The sequence below is a fragment of the Venturia canescens genome, chromosome 3 (assembly GCF_019457755.1).
Source record: "Venturia canescens isolate UGA chromosome 3, ASM1945775v1, whole genome shotgun sequence".
Lineage (NCBI taxonomy): Eukaryota > Metazoa > Arthropoda > Insecta > Hymenoptera > Ichneumonidae > Venturia > Venturia canescens.
This window is the reverse complement of record NC_057423.1, coordinates 176497-191561: the sequence shown is the minus strand read 5'-3', so window position 1 is coordinate 191561 and position 15065 is coordinate 176497. Positions and strand designations below refer to the sequence as shown.

The following is a 15065-nucleotide window of genomic DNA, read 5'->3' as shown; positions in this document are numbered from 1 at the left end:
GCTTGGGTTCTGGGATGGACGTTATGACATTATTCGCTCCGTGCGTGTACACATGCTACTTTGAAAGTGAGCATGTGTTGTGTGTATACATATTCCCCCAAAAACGCCGGAGTCCCCCCGTTATGATGGCGTTGGCAGTATGCATGAATACACTAATACTATTGTGCAGTAGTTAGATTTTTTTGCTCCGCTCACGTGCACAGAGCGAATATATTTGGTTGGAATATATATTGGACGAGAGTCTGACGAAGCGTTGACGCGTTGACAAGAAACTGTAGCCTCGTAGCGGTTGTTGCGTGAATTACTCTGGAACGCCACAGGAGCAGCAACAGCGGCAGCCAGCGGCGGTGGCGCACAACAAAATCGTCAGTCGCTTGCATCCTACATATTCTGTAGTGGTCAGACTGACATAGCAAGGCTATGTTAGGCGGCTAGGCGTTATAAAGCGAAGGATATATTGTCAGTGTAATTATAAATGCAAATTTTTAACCGTTCACTAATCACAAATTCGTTATTTATTGTGTTGTGAACGTTCATTCAAAGTTTATAAAGATATGAAAATTTTTAGTTTACATTTAGCATTTATGAATCCAACGGATATGCTGGTGGCAATTTATCAAATTTGAGGTTGCAGAATAGCTTTTTTGATCTAGACTCATAATTTGTGGTTTTTTCCCACCGACTTCCAAGCAATGTATTTCCAATGATGGATCATTCCAATACAATTTTTTTCGATTCGCCAATCATATTTAATTGATTCGAATTTAGCAACATAGCTTCTAGTCAGTGTTAAAACTCACTTTGAAAATTTTAAAACTATTCTCTTGGCAGACATTAAAAACAAATTTTTCAACTGAATATTTTAAATATCATCCAGAACCATCCAAGAGGTGACAATAATGGCACAAAGGTTTCCGGTTCCTACAACGGGAAACAATGGCCCACCAGCCCAACGCTATCCACCGCCGGCGGTACCTCCCAATCTCCGCCAATATCCAGGTCCCAATTTTCCGGTAAAAAAAACTAATATTTCAATTACATGCTCTTCGAATGCTTTTTCCAATAATACATTGTTATACATCAATATTATTTATAATGTAGAGATCAGGATTCACGCCACCGCCTCAAATGGGAAATGCTCCTGGACCTGGTGGGATAATGAGACCCAATCAACCGTATTCGACGATGCGGCAGGGTCCAATGCCGGCTCCGGCAAGTAGCAAACGCAGCGCGGACCAACGCATTCCTATGTCTCAACCGAAGCCGTAAGTCCGTTGTAGCTTTCTGTATCGTTTGTCACTTCGAGCATAATCAATGGTTGACCGATGTTTCCATTAAAGGCTCTGTTCCAATGGAAAGTCGTAATTTGTACTCATACTATTTTTATTTGTTTCATTTCGGCCTATCAACAATAAGAGCGTCAAGGTCATCGCCGGCCGACGCCACAAAAAAAAACAGTTTCCAAATTTCATTTCGCTTTTTTAAAAAAATATCCGTTTTCGCATAAACTCATTCAGGTATTTTTGGAACAGTGATTTTTCACATTCCACATCCAAGAAAAAGAAGAAACTGGCAGATAAGATATTGCCACAAAAAGTTCGAGACCTCGTGCCCGAGTCTCAGGCGTACATGGATTTACTGGCTTTTGAGCGCAAATTAGACGCCACCATAATGAGGAAGCGTCTTGATATTCAAGAGGCACTCAAACGACCTATGAAACAGAAAAGAAAATTACGTATTTTTATTTCGAATACGTTTTATCCGGCGAAACCGGCGGGTGAGGGCGAGGGTCAGGAGGGTTCAGTAGCGTCCTGGGAACTACGCGTCGAGGGACGTCTCTTGGACGACACAAAAAATGATCCTAACAAGGTAAAAAAATGTCACTTTAAAGAAATACCGGTACAACGTGAAGTGATAAACATTTAGTAAGTCACGTTTCTTGATTCGCATGGCAGGTGAAGCGGAAATTTTCCTCCTTCTTCAAGAGTTTAGTCATAGAATTGGATAAGGATTTATATGGACCGGATAATCACTTGGTGGAATGGCATCGTACTCTGACAACTCAAGAAACCGATGGATTTCAAGTTAAGCGACCTGGTGACAAGAATGTCCGATGCACCATTCTTTTACTGCTCGATTATCAACCTCTTCAGGTACAAAATGTGAAATACTTGAAATACTCGCAGAATTCTTTGAGTATGTAAATCAGTAGAATGAATCATCATGCCCCGTGCTTTCTTTTCACAGTTCAAATTGGATCCACGTCTGGCGCGTTTACTGGGAGTACACACGCAAACACGTCCTGTTATAATTTCGGCTCTTTGGCAATATATCAAGACGCACAAACTCCAAGACAGTCACGAACGCGAATTTATTAATTGCGACAAGTATCTGGAACAAATATTCGCTTGTCCTAGAATGAAATTCGCTGAAATTCCCCAACGGCTCAATCCTCTCTTACATCCACCCGATCCAATCGTTATTAATCACGTTATAAGCGTTGAAGGTTCGTAAACAATTTTTTTTTTTTCTTTTTTATCTAATTTCTAATCGTTCAATAATGCTACTTCTGCGCTCGCGTGCTCGGACATGAGCCAGTTCATGTACAAGATGAAAACCTAGAAATCAAGTAAAATTATGTTATTAGCAAACTTCTCAATCGGACCTGTCTTCAATCTCTACCAGTTTTTTTCACGTATGATTACTCGTGCGAAGTATAATTAAATCGACTACTAAATAGATATAACATAATGAAAATCCTATCATATATGCAGGCACGGAAACAAAACAAACAGCGTGTTATGACATCGACGTTGAAGTGGACGACACCTTGAAGACGCAGATGAATAATTTCTTACTCTCGACGGCCAGTCAACAAGAGATCCAAAGTCTCGATAACAAGATACATGAGACTGTCGAGACGATCAATCAATTGAAGACAAATCGTGAATTTTTCTTAAGCTTCGCCAAGGATCCCCAACAATTCATTAACAAATGGATTATATCCCAAACGAGAGACTTGAAAACAATGACGGACGTTGTCGGAAATCCAGAAGAGGAACGGAGAGCCGAGTTTTACTACCAACCATGGGCACAAGAAGCTGTATGCCGATACTTTTATACGAAGGTTCAGCAAAAACGTGCTGAATTAGAACAGGCACTTGGAATACGGAATTCATGAATAATAAACGGAATAATAATATAAACGAAGTTACGTCAAAAAGCATTTACGTTATACATTGGTGAACGTTGATATTACTGAACGACGTCAAGTTATAATAATTGGTTAAGTCGATTCATTGAATCATCATCATCATCATCATCATATTTCGTGTTTGACGAAATGCGTTAATGCGTTTTCAGAACATTTTCAGTGTCCAATGAATTCTCAATCGGTTTTCATTCACCGTATCTGTAAAATGAAGAAAAAAAAATTTACAACCGAAGTGTAATACTTCTTTCAACAATAAATGAGTCTGACACAGAGTGGATTGAGATAGTCTTTTGCTAATTATCGTTCATCATTATTGAATATATAAGTTCGGACTTAAAACCTGCTGCTGTTGCTGCTGCTGCTGCTGCTGCTGCTGCTGCTGCTGCTTACTCATGAAGTATGTCAATGATTGTTTAAATTATAAAACGATTCTTTGATTATCCGTTTTGAAACTATCGACATCGCAAAATGAGGCTCGACTAGTCATCGCCCAAACAACATATATTTGTATTCTGGAAAATTACATTTTACCAAATTTTGCTCTACGACCGTAATAATGCGCTCCGCGTTAAAATCAGCTGTTGCTGTTGTCCAATGTGGCGTCTGACGCGCATCATCCATTCATGTATACAAAAATGTTTATGCGTATAATATTTGAGCATGGTCACGTGACAGAAAAATGAATTTTTGCAATTCGAGTGACCAAATTGAATTGAAAAAAAAAATTTTGTAGCGCATGATTGGTCGTGCGCTACAAAATGTCGTGGCTGCAATGTTTTGGAGCGAAGCGCGAGAAGGAACCATGTAATCAACATTTTGATTCGGACCCTGCTCAAAAGGATTTGTACATTATTTCTAATCCACTATGACGTATTAATAAAAAATTTGAATTATTAGCCAAAGGAATCATCATCGCGTTCATCATTTTTTACATATTATCGTTCTTTTTTGCGTCAACTTAAAAATTCGTAGCGGCTTGCGACTCATAAGTTTTAATGGTTTTTTATGTTTTGATAAAAAAAAAAGACTGATGCATCGTCGGAGTTTTAATAAATTTCGACACCAAACGATAGATCGAGTACGCAGCAACTGAAAAGAGTATATTATTTGCTTTCTGATCACGTTGACGCTTGAATGAACGTATGCAATTTTTGCTCCTTTTAGCTGCATTTTGAAGATTAGGTTATTCCCACGTTTGAATTTACACTATACCTCTTGAGACGGTTGTCTCTGTAAATCAATCCCCGTTCAAACTTTATGTTCGATCAATTATTTAGATCATCTAGGAAGTGACAAAATAATATAATGGCAATAAATGCAATACGGATCAGCGAGTACCTCTGTCTCAATCAAAATCGTATGTTCGTTTCTACTATTTGTAGTGTTTATCGCTCATCTCGATAAATTTTATCAATATTTTTCTTGTAGTATTTTTACGAGCCGCTGCCGCGTCTCTTGACCTGTGGAAAACTGCTATTTTTTTTCTCATACCGCATTTTTGTTTGTTTCATTTCGGCCTATCACCGAGTAAAGGGCATCAAGGTCGTCGGACCACGCATAAAAAAAAAAACGTTTCCAAATTTTGTTTCATTGTTGAACAAGCAAACATCCGTTATCGCACAATATTATTTTCATAATATTATTCTCGGAAGAGTGATTTTTCACCACACTCCACATCGAAAAAAAAAAAAGAAGAAACTGGCGAATAAGATATTGCCGCAAAAAGTTCGAATCTCAGGCGTACATGGATTCGTTTGGCTTTCGAGCGGAAATTAAATGCTATGATTATGAGGAAGCGTCTCGATATCCAATAGGCTCTCAAACGACCTATGAAGTAAAAAAAAAAATTATGAATTTTTATTTCGAACATATTTTAATACCCGGTGAAAGCGGTGGGCGAGCAGGCTGACGGACAGGAAGGATCCGTAGTGTCCTGGGAACTGCGGGTCGCAAATATATGTCGTTCTGCATGAACGAATACGATATGATGCAGCGCGTAACGAAGCTATAAATTCGGTGTCTCCTTGTATCACAGATGAAGCGAAAATTTTCGTTCTTCAAGAGTCTAGTCATTGAATTGGACAAAGGATTTATGTGGCCCGGCCCGGGTAACAATTTGGTAGAATAATAGCATCGTACTCAAACGACCCAAGAGACCTGGTGGCTTTCAAGTTAAGCGACCCGGTAACAAGAACGTTTGTTCAGGTTCATACATTTACTCCTCGATTATCAACCCCTTCCGGTAGTATCACGCGCGGGCGTCTTGAAAGTTTCTAAACTTGCAAAATACGTTTTTTTTATTTTTTTTCTTCTTCATCCAGCCGGATCTGTTGATCGGAATATTTTTTATGATTATAGTTCAAATTCGATCCGCGTTTGGCACGATTATTAGGAGTACATACGCAAACGCGTCCAGTTATAATTTCTGCTTTATGCCAATACTGATTGAAGACGAATCGTGAATTTTTCTTGAGTTTCATCCATGAACCTCAACGATTTATGAACAGGTGGATTATATTGCAAAAGAGAGATTTAAAGGCTACGATCGACGTTGTTGGAAAACCGGAGGTGGAAAGAAAATCCGAATTCTATTAACAGCCATGGGCATAGGAGGCTGTTTGACGATATTTTTATACGAAGCTTCAACAAAAATGAGTCGAGTTGATACTTGATAAAATAATATCCAGATAATACAAAAAAAAGGACCGAGTATCATAAGTTGTTTACGAACCACCTTGTGAACATTACCAAACGACCTAATATGATATTCCTTCAATATAAGTATTATTATATCTCTTAGTAAATGTAAGTCAGTGGTTTTTAGCCTTTGAAAAATACTATTTATGCTGAGGCTTAATACCTTTGTACTAATAATAAATAGTGCGGAATGTCCCAAAAATCAAGAATGAACAAGACTAGTGCGTACAATTTATAATCTCATTATATTTCGTAATGGACTGGAATCACCAATATCTAGGCTATAAACATATGATATAGAGTCATTGCTGACAATGAGTGTATTGTTCGTTTTAAGTTCACACGTATAGTTGTATGTATGTATAATATTAGGGTGTGTCATTTCTAGGAAACCTATTTTTTTTTTCACAATTCAACTCTAAAAATCTTCAGCTTACATTCGAAAAGGAACGATGCGAACGAAAAATCTCGTGAAGCCATATTTCAAGACTACTCAACTATGTTGTACTCCCCGATATTCCATTAAAATAACATGAAAAATGTTTTTTTCTAGCTATTTTCCCATATTACCCTACGGCATTATTACCTTAATTATGATTTCAAAACTGTAATATGTCACTCGAATGGTAAATTTTAATTTCAGTTTTATGTGGAATCCTCAAAAAAATGAATGTCGCTCTGAAATGACACACCCCAATATGCATCATATATATATATGGATGCATACCATGTGTAGACATGAAAAAAATAATAGGGATTGAGGACTAGGATGCCGTTTCATGTTTTTTTTTCTTTTTCGTTCCTTATTGAAAATGATACTTCATACGTGTAACGTAGTTACGAATATTCAACTGTTTGGATATACTACATATCCGTCTCATATATTTTTTTTTTTTTTTTGCTAATTACATGTGCCAGTAGAACAAGATGAAATATTTCAAGTTATATAATAATGCTGTCAGACTGTCCAAAAGCGATTATCGAAATACTCGTTGCTTTCCTAATGTCGATTTTCTTAATGTTATACAACAGTAAAATTGTGTTTTATTTTTAGTCTAATTCACTCGTAGGACACATGCATGTCTGCAAGTATAACAAGGATTATACGATCGGTTGATGGAGAGAAAGCAATCGTGAGTATCACGATAGAACGCATTTTTTTTTGTAAGTATTTTTAGCTGTTTTGCTGAGATCGATGCGATATTCATTCCATGATTCAGAGTTGGTAAGGACTGTCAGAAAATATTTGATCCTATGAAATATTATATCTTAAATTGTGTTAACTTTGCGATCTGCAAACTTAAAACTGTATATAATAACGTATCGGAAAACACTTTTTCTTTCTTCCTTCGTTCATGATTATTAATATTTAATGTAAACATGAAAAATTCAAGATACAAAGTTGAATAGTATGCGCATCGAGCACTGGAAAAATCAAGCTTCGGTGGACTGAATTGAAAAGCATATTTCAAGAATCGAAACGTCCTTTTCGGCCACATATTCGCTTTTTTTCAACTATTCGACGATAGAACATCATTTTGAAAATTATGATAAGAAAGAATGGTTCTGTGCAAGGAATAAATTGCCCTGTGCAAAGATCAGGAGAAGTACATCGTTATTCTGAGTATCGAAGCGAAGGCGGGAAGGGCAGCAGCGACTCGGGCGGTCGAGCAATATTTATTCTCATGACGAATCATATCATAGGATATTAGTTGTCTTCGAGAATAAACGAACAAAGAATTTTCGTCAGTTAAAACAAAAACAAAACTATCTCCGAAGCTACTTGCACCGCCGCTGTTGTGCTTGACTCGCAATACCCCACTATACGTATTTATAAAAGGTCAAGCGATAATCGCACTATTGTTATAATTTCCAAATCCAAGTGCTGTTTCTTTTCAGCATATTATCTTTTGTTATTCCATATTTAGCACTATGAAGGAGTAGCGGTGACGGTGGTAGCAAGTGCTACGGTAATTATCATAATACCTACTTAAATCGCTAAAGAGAACGTAAAGTGAACAACGCTCATTGCCCATACATAATTTGGTTAGGCTATTGGTACACAATGTATGCAATAAGATAACCAATTATGCCGAGCGAAGACATTTGGAATTCGTTTGGAACAAAGGTAATGAGAACGATTACAAAATGTAAAAGACATATGTAATTTGTGGGGGTACTATATCGTAAGCTGCAAAAGCAGTAACCCCAAATAACAAATCTATGTGACTCGTGTTGTAGAAGAGAAAATTCATCACCGTTGAAAAAAAAAAAAAAAAAATATCTCCGATGGTGATGTAGCAGCGCTGCCAAAGAGATTACCATGCAACATCTCCAAATTATTTATATCGAATCACTATCATTTTCGCTCGATATAGAAAACCGCGTGACGAACAAATAACAAAAATCCATTTTAATTACTAGATTATTTTTAAAACATTGCATGCTCAACACACTATTACACGTTGAAAACGATTTTTTTAATCTTTGGTTTCTCAATATCATTATCAATTATCGTATTCCATGATAATGTTATTATTAGTTCTCTCTGGCAGTACTCAAAATTCTTTATTCGAATAAAAATATGAATGATAATAAATATGGATTAGTGTTTTGTCTTTATACTGGATTTTCAACGGTAGTCGGTTCAAGAGTAATGAACCCTTTCCGCAATAGCATTTTACCTCGCTGACTAGAATCGACGAAATTTCGTTCATTTTGTCCTTTCGTTTACTCTCTTTATGGATGAAAAGGCAATGTATTATTTACGGTCAACGATAATACGTTCACGTACCATTTCTTCTTACTTGGCAGTGAAATCGGGCCAATAATTGATGTAATAGCGTTGCGTCAAACCTTCGAATAATCTGTCGAGCCAATTGGGCAAACCGTCCAGAAGTTTGTCCTGATACAATACATCGCTCTCCATCTACAATTGAAGTATCCACCCACGTATGTATATTGTATATATGATATATATATATATATATAGGGTAGTATGGGGCAAAATGGACACTTAAGGATTTAAGCAAGCTTCATTGATCAGCATATGATCTTTCGACTATTTTTGAGTCCCAAAATTGATGCCCAGTCCTTGTTTTCCGAATTGCGTAAAAAAAAAAAAATTCGAGGCAAAACGGACACAGCCCCTCGGAGGCATAAAAATCGAAAAACCGACATTTTTCGAGATACAGCCGTTCCAAGCGGCTGTTCGCGAATAGAATGTCAACTAGGTAATATGGGAAAAGAAATAGGACCACTCAGGCTCCATTCCTTGGATTTAAGATGATGAATCAGTCGGTAACCACAACCGTGAGTGCGAGAGAGATAGCTGTAAATTTTGAAAAGGAAATTTTTCCACATCGTTCGTCTGATTGAAAAAATAAGAATGTCATCGGATTTTTGCGATCGTGCTACGTACGATGACATCTTTATTATTTTAATCGGACGAACGATGTCAAAGAGTTTCAATTACAAAAATTCGAGGTGTGATTACCGACTGATCCATCATCTTAAATGAAAAAAAAAAATGAGTCAAATCTTATATCCCATTTCTGTCATGTTTTTGAGGAATGCAATAAATCAACTTTGGGTCCATCGTGTTGGGGTATATTTGGTGTTCGCACTATATCGGAGTCCCCTGGACCATTGATTCATGGTCCTAGTTTCCGGAATTTCTTCAAAAAAATTTTCCGGGGCACAACGGACACAGCCTCCAAGAGGCATAAAAATCGAAATATCGAAATTTTTCGAAATGTAGCAGTTTAGCAGACAGAAAAAAAGCTCACCAAGACAGCCTAGTAACATACAAAAAATGGGCACACACTTTGTTTACAAGTGTTGAAGACGAAGATGTCAGCTATGAGTGCGATTTTCGTAAAAAATGAATAAACAACCTTTTTTCCTTATTCTTACTTTGATTACTATGGTGGTTTTTAAAAATAAGTCAAAAAAGCGAATAGATAATGAGAAAGTAGTTTGGGATCTATTTTGCTCTGAAACTTGAATTTTTTAGGGATGACACCGTGGAATTCAACAATTTACCATGATTTATGGTCAGGACATGATTTGGAACCGAAAAAAAAAATTTATGCGTTTTATGAAATTTCAGTTTCGGGTAAAGTCCGTTTTGCCCCATAATTACCCTATATATATACTAGGGTGTTTAAAAAAAATTGAATTTTTTTTTTTCGTGGGCCGAATAGGGATGTTAGTACATGCAAAAAAAGTGACTTTCCCAAAATTTGAGATTAAAAAAAAAAATTTTTTAGCGGTTCCTCAAACGACTTTTCTATGCCCCCCCCCCCCCTCTGAAAATTTAGGCCATTTTTCTCCATTGGAAATCTGCAAAATTTTGTTATTCGTGTTTCAAAATCTCAAAAATGAAAAAAAGACATTTTTTTTCAATCACGAAATTGACCACCTAATTCACGGCTCAAGAGCCGTGAAATATCGTTGAAAATATGGATTAGTAACTTTTGCATCTTAGGCCTGTGCAAAGTTTTTTCTCAGCAATTACGGCACCGATCACATTGACTTTGGGCTCATTCGAAAGGGATTTTGAAAATAAGTCTCCAAACTGATTTTCGCTTTACAACAAATCTCCTGGGCTCCGCAATTCTAGAAAATCACATGCCAGTTTTACCCCCACCACCGCGAATCGGTTTATTCAGAAATAATATAGTCTCGGCGAGCTCGGGCCAGCAGACGACAGGGCTGTCAATGTACTTGTCCCGAGACTCTACCGAGTCTCTTGATATTTCCGACATATGTGATATTTATAAAATTTCATTTACAAGAAAGGAAGTGCATTTGATGTTTGCATAACGTTTCATGACCTTTTTAGAGTTTTTCCATGATGATTTTCCTCAAAATAGGAAAAAAAAAAACAGAAAAATCGTTTGAGAGACCGCCAAATATTTTTTTTTTTTTTTTTAATCTCAAATTTTGGGAAAGTCACTTTTTTTTACATGTACTAACATCCCTGTTCGGCCCACGAAAAAAAAATCGATTTTTTTTAAGCACCCTAACATATATATTAAGGTAAATAAAAATATTTCTAAAGTGTCCGTGCGAGTCCGTGAAGCTTTATAACCGAATAACAGACTGACCTCGTCTTGTGAAAATTCGGACTCGCTCGTACTGTCAAATCCGATGAAAGCTCCAGCTTCGGGGTCGTCCGATCGACGACTCAGTCGTTTGGTCATTCTCTCCATACGCTTAGTACCTTTTCCCTTGGTACACTCTGGATGTTTGGCATGGTACATACAAAAGTATTTTCGATGACCGTTCAATGCAAGAACCGTGCCGACACAATTTTTTGCATTTATATTCAATTCTTTTTGCCCTGGTAAACTCAACGAGAGAACTTTTTTGTACCAATCAAGACCACGGTCCAAGGACATATGCGCAAACATCAAAGTCTTATTCTTTCTGGAAAATACACAAAAGCACACACGTATATGAATATATTTTGTTCGATATAAAATCGTTAAAAAATACGAGCAACATCGAGTACCTATAGGGCCAAACTGCTCTGTGAAAAGCTGGCAATAATTTCAATCTGCTTTGGTAATCGACCAATAAAATGATAGTTCGACAGCCAGGTTTCAACAAGCGAACTAATCCGTTGTATTTTTCGGCTCTGAGTTCGTGCAATCGCAACTGTGGTTGAGGCTTAGCCGGCTTTGGATTATCTTTGCATGCTCCGCGCTTTGCTTGGACGCTTATTTCTTCCAGTTTACTGTCCAACATTCGATACAATTATTTTTCAAAAAATTATATATTTAGCCCGAATAGAAGAATTTTTCGAAAATTCCAACTCACACTAAATACGACATTCCGTATCCTAGTGCTCCGATTATCATGAGAGTCGCGAAAACGGAAATGAGTGGCAAAATTTGTTCCTTGGTAAGGCTATCGGATATATAATCTACTGCTAATAATGCCCTTCCGATCAGTCTATCAACGGTACCCTATTAAAAGAGAAAAAAATATTCATATTCAATGGATATCGATGAATCGCATTTGGTGAAAGTAGTGAGAAAGTATGGATAAGCGTACCTGTGCATGCTCGTCAGCGAGCTCTTCAACTTTTGCGGCATAAGGCAATGCCTCGGAAACTCTCAGAAGACGTTGCAACGTGTGCTCCAAATTGCGACGTGTTTCGTTCAACTGTTTTTCATCCTGAGCTGCTTCTATCCAACCGGTCGGCAACCATTCGTACTTCAAATGATTCGCATCTCGCCTCCATATGATAACGATGTGCAGCAACGGATCTAATGGCGTACCTTCGCCAGCTGATAACGCTGACACGAATTCAGGCTGGGTATCTTTGAACACGTATGTGTATCTCACGCGCTCCGTGCTGTCCGTGCATTTTTACTTTTTTATTAACCACTATAGCTGTGTTATCATATTAACGCTGTGATTTCTAAAAAATTATTATATTTGTATTATACCTGTACGGTGCTTCAACAGCAGCCTGACGAAACTTGTGCCTTGCAAAATCATGGACTTGACTGTTTTGCGATATGAGAATAGCGCACAATCGTTTTTGAGGTCTCAGCCATTCTGGTGGGCACACGGAATCGAGCATCGCTTGATTCGATAATCGCGGTAGCATGAGAAATTTATTATTGGCAATAACGTTGTGCATCGTCTCACTGGGTATGTCCTTCATGCTCACGGAAGCCATGGGTTTCTCAGAATTCTCGTTGAAAAGCAACAGCGTATCCAAGTCTCCCGATATTTTGTATTTCGTTGTTATACTTTCGGTTTCCAGTTTCCCTACCTATAAATAGAACGAGTATTGAGCCCTCGCGTTATTAAAACAAACAAAAAAAAAACAAAAGTATGTATGAAATAATATACCTGAACGAAGCCGAAAGCGACCCGATCCCTATGATGGAAAGCTGTAAGCAAATATCTCAATCTTGCTGATTCTCTCTTTTCGAATATCAAAGCCCGTATTCTGTTGTCGACCCAGCCCGACAAAAAGCTATTCACGTTATCGTTGTCGATATTATGAATCAATCTGTAGGGAAATTTGCTTCGTAGAAATTCTGCCCAAAAAACAAATACATTTGGGATTAATGAAAGTTATATATCAGGGTGTGATTCGAGATTCAGAATAAAATGTAAAATGAATTGGAGCGTACCAACAACTTTTTGTACACTGAACAGAGACTCTTTGTAAACGCTCGTTCTGCCATCCAGAACCATGGTCAAACAGGGCAAAGAGTGAACGCCCATTTTTCTTGCAAAAGTTGGCTCTCTTTCGGCATGCGCCGTCACTAATATCACTCCAAGAGGCTCCAATTCATCTATGAGCCTACGCCAGGTGGGTTCTACTTGGAGACAAGCGAAACACCAGTCCGAGTAAAAAAGTATTAAATGCGGCGATCTGAAGCTCTTGGATAGTATTATGTTCTCAAATGTTCTGCGAGTATACAAAATTCAATAAATATTAATTTTTCAATTATTACACCATAATTTCATAATGTTTCCAATGAATTTAAAAAATTGGAAAACCGAATCACATCGGATTATGCTAACAAAGTACACAAAAAATTCACCGATAAGTGATACTCATTTCGTGGAAAAATGAAATATCACGATTTTGATAATGAAATTTGAAATTCCCAGTGAAAAGTTCTTCCAAGGGATCGGTCATGTGGAAATGGGAATTATCTCCTCTGTGTCTAGTATTTTCCTCTGTCAGTCCATGATTATCATATTTTCTTCTCCTTTCAGGATCCGATAATAGCTAAAAATTTATTCAACAATATCATAATTAGCTTTCATTGATCGGTGAGAAAAAAATTAAACAAATTTGCCAACATTGTGCATTTTACCTCATAAGCACGTGTTATTTCAACAAATTTATTTTCAGCAGCAGGATGATCGGTTTTGTCTGGATGCCATTCCTTAACTAAATTTTTGTAAGCTTTTCTGATCTCTTGAAGCGTAGAGCGTCTAGAAACGCCGAGTATATCATATGGATTTCTTAAAGGTTCGGAAGCTTCGGTCAATGGTAACAATTGAATAAGAACAAAGAGGGTTCCGAGTAACAACAAAAATTTGACAGAACTGGCCAAGTTCTCCATTCTTTGAATACTTTTTGATCTTCTGTAATACCCGGTAGAGTTATCAAAAAATTGGAGAAAAAATATGATTCGCGAAGAAACCGCGATGCGTTGACTAGATATAAAAGATTGTTTGTCCTCCAATTCGCAGGCTTGACTATGAGAGTTAATGATTTTGTCGAATGCTGAAAGCTGACGCGGAATAATCGTAAGATCTCGTAAACTCGATTTGTTTATAAATGACCTACTAGCGCGACACTCGAGTAGCAAAGCAATGTTGTGTTCTTCAACAAAACATTCTGTCTGCTCAGTTCGAGAAACATTAACCTCCATTTCATCGTTGACGAATTATACTTCACGAATAAATGATGAGAGAAAAAAGTAAATGACAATTAGAGCTCCCACTGAAAGCTATTTCAAATCCGTTTCAACTTTTCCGGATGACCAGACATTACTCATTTTCCGCTAAGGTTATTGTGGCTTTACGATCGGAACCAGCGTACGAAAATAGAACGCTTAAAAGGACACTAGTATAAATCCTTGTCTTCGTCGTTCGCTTTGAACAATGAGCTCACTTGACACTTGTTATTTATTATTATTTCCATTCGACGTTTACAAATATTTAACGTTATATCACAGGGATTTCATGTTTTTTAAAATTTATTATAATTATTTTTGTAACGAGAAATCAATTGAGAGTAGTTTGGTCGTGGCAGAAACGTATTCGCTCGATCAGCTGCCACACGAGGGCGCCAAATTCGGGGCGAGCGTATGAGCGCGGGCAGTTTTTTTTTCTTCGTAGACTTATTGCCCTTACCTTATTGCGGATAAATAATTTCACCCATCCCTCTTTCATCAATCATTATTTCGAACATATATATTTTTTTCGGCTCATTTTCGATTTTACGTCAAACTTATCACAATCATTAGTAATAAAATTCGTGAAAAATTTTCAGATTGTCGAAATACATACAGTGTATATATATATAGAGATCGACCAAACTCTGTGGGTAAACTACCACGCCTTCTAATTTTGAACACAAATTCGAGTAGGAATTTTGAGATGT

General features: G+C 37.3%; 2 protein-coding genes across 5 annotated transcripts; one reads left to right on the top strand and one right to left on the bottom strand.

The window, feature by feature from the left end:
• Window positions 1-305: 305 nt before the first annotated feature.
• Window positions 306-3486, top strand: Bap60 (Brahma-associated protein 60). Of its 4 annotated transcripts, none has more exons than XM_043413749.1 (7): window positions 306-459; window positions 878-1013; window positions 1102-1265; window positions 1518-1869; window positions 1956-2153; window positions 2248-2506; window positions 2775-3486. In XM_043413749.1, exons 2-7 carry the CDS (start codon window positions 900-902, stop codon window positions 3179-3181), a joined length of 1494 nt encoding a protein of 497 aa, XP_043269684.1. In that variant the 5' UTR covers window positions 306-459; window positions 878-899; the 3' UTR covers window positions 3182-3486. The 4 variants fall into 4 exon arrangements, with proteins under 4 accessions (XP_043269684.1, XP_043269687.1, XP_043269685.1 ...); XM_043413752.1 differs by having other exon boundaries at window positions 307-459; window positions 1533-1869; XM_043413750.1 differs by having other exon boundaries at window positions 321-465.
• Window positions 3487-6137: 2651 nt separating this feature from the next.
• On the bottom strand, window positions 6138-15053 carry l(3)80Fg (dnaJ homolog subfamily C member 16 l(3)80Fg). The gene is made up of 10 exons (XM_043413747.1): window positions 13768-15053; window positions 13489-13679; window positions 13072-13352; window positions 12785-12975; window positions 12373-12704; window positions 11975-12278; window positions 11738-11886; window positions 11430-11654; window positions 11023-11344; window positions 6138-8840 (listed from the first exon to the last, which is right to left on the bottom strand). Exons 1-10 carry the CDS (start codon window positions 14329-14331, stop codon window positions 8715-8717), a joined length of 2685 nt encoding a protein of 894 aa, XP_043269682.1. The 5' UTR covers window positions 14332-15053; the 3' UTR covers window positions 6138-8714.
• Window positions 15054-15065: the final 12 nt, after the last annotated feature.

What these genes read in the sequence shown, in the direction of transcription:
- Bap60 (XM_043413749.1), top strand. Translation starts at nt 900, where the DNA reads ATGGCACAAAGGTTTCCGGTTCCTACAACGGGAAACAATGGCCCACCA. An exon ending in CCTATGTCTCAACCGAAGCC is followed by an intron (nt 1,266 to 1,517) that starts GTAAGTCCGTTG and finishes AAACTCATTCAG; the next exon opens with GTATTTTTGGAACAGTGATT. An exon ending in TCACGTTATAAGCGTTGAAG is followed by an intron (nt 2,507 to 2,774) that starts GTTCGTAAACAA and finishes TCATATATGCAG; the next exon opens with GCACGGAAACAAAACAAACA.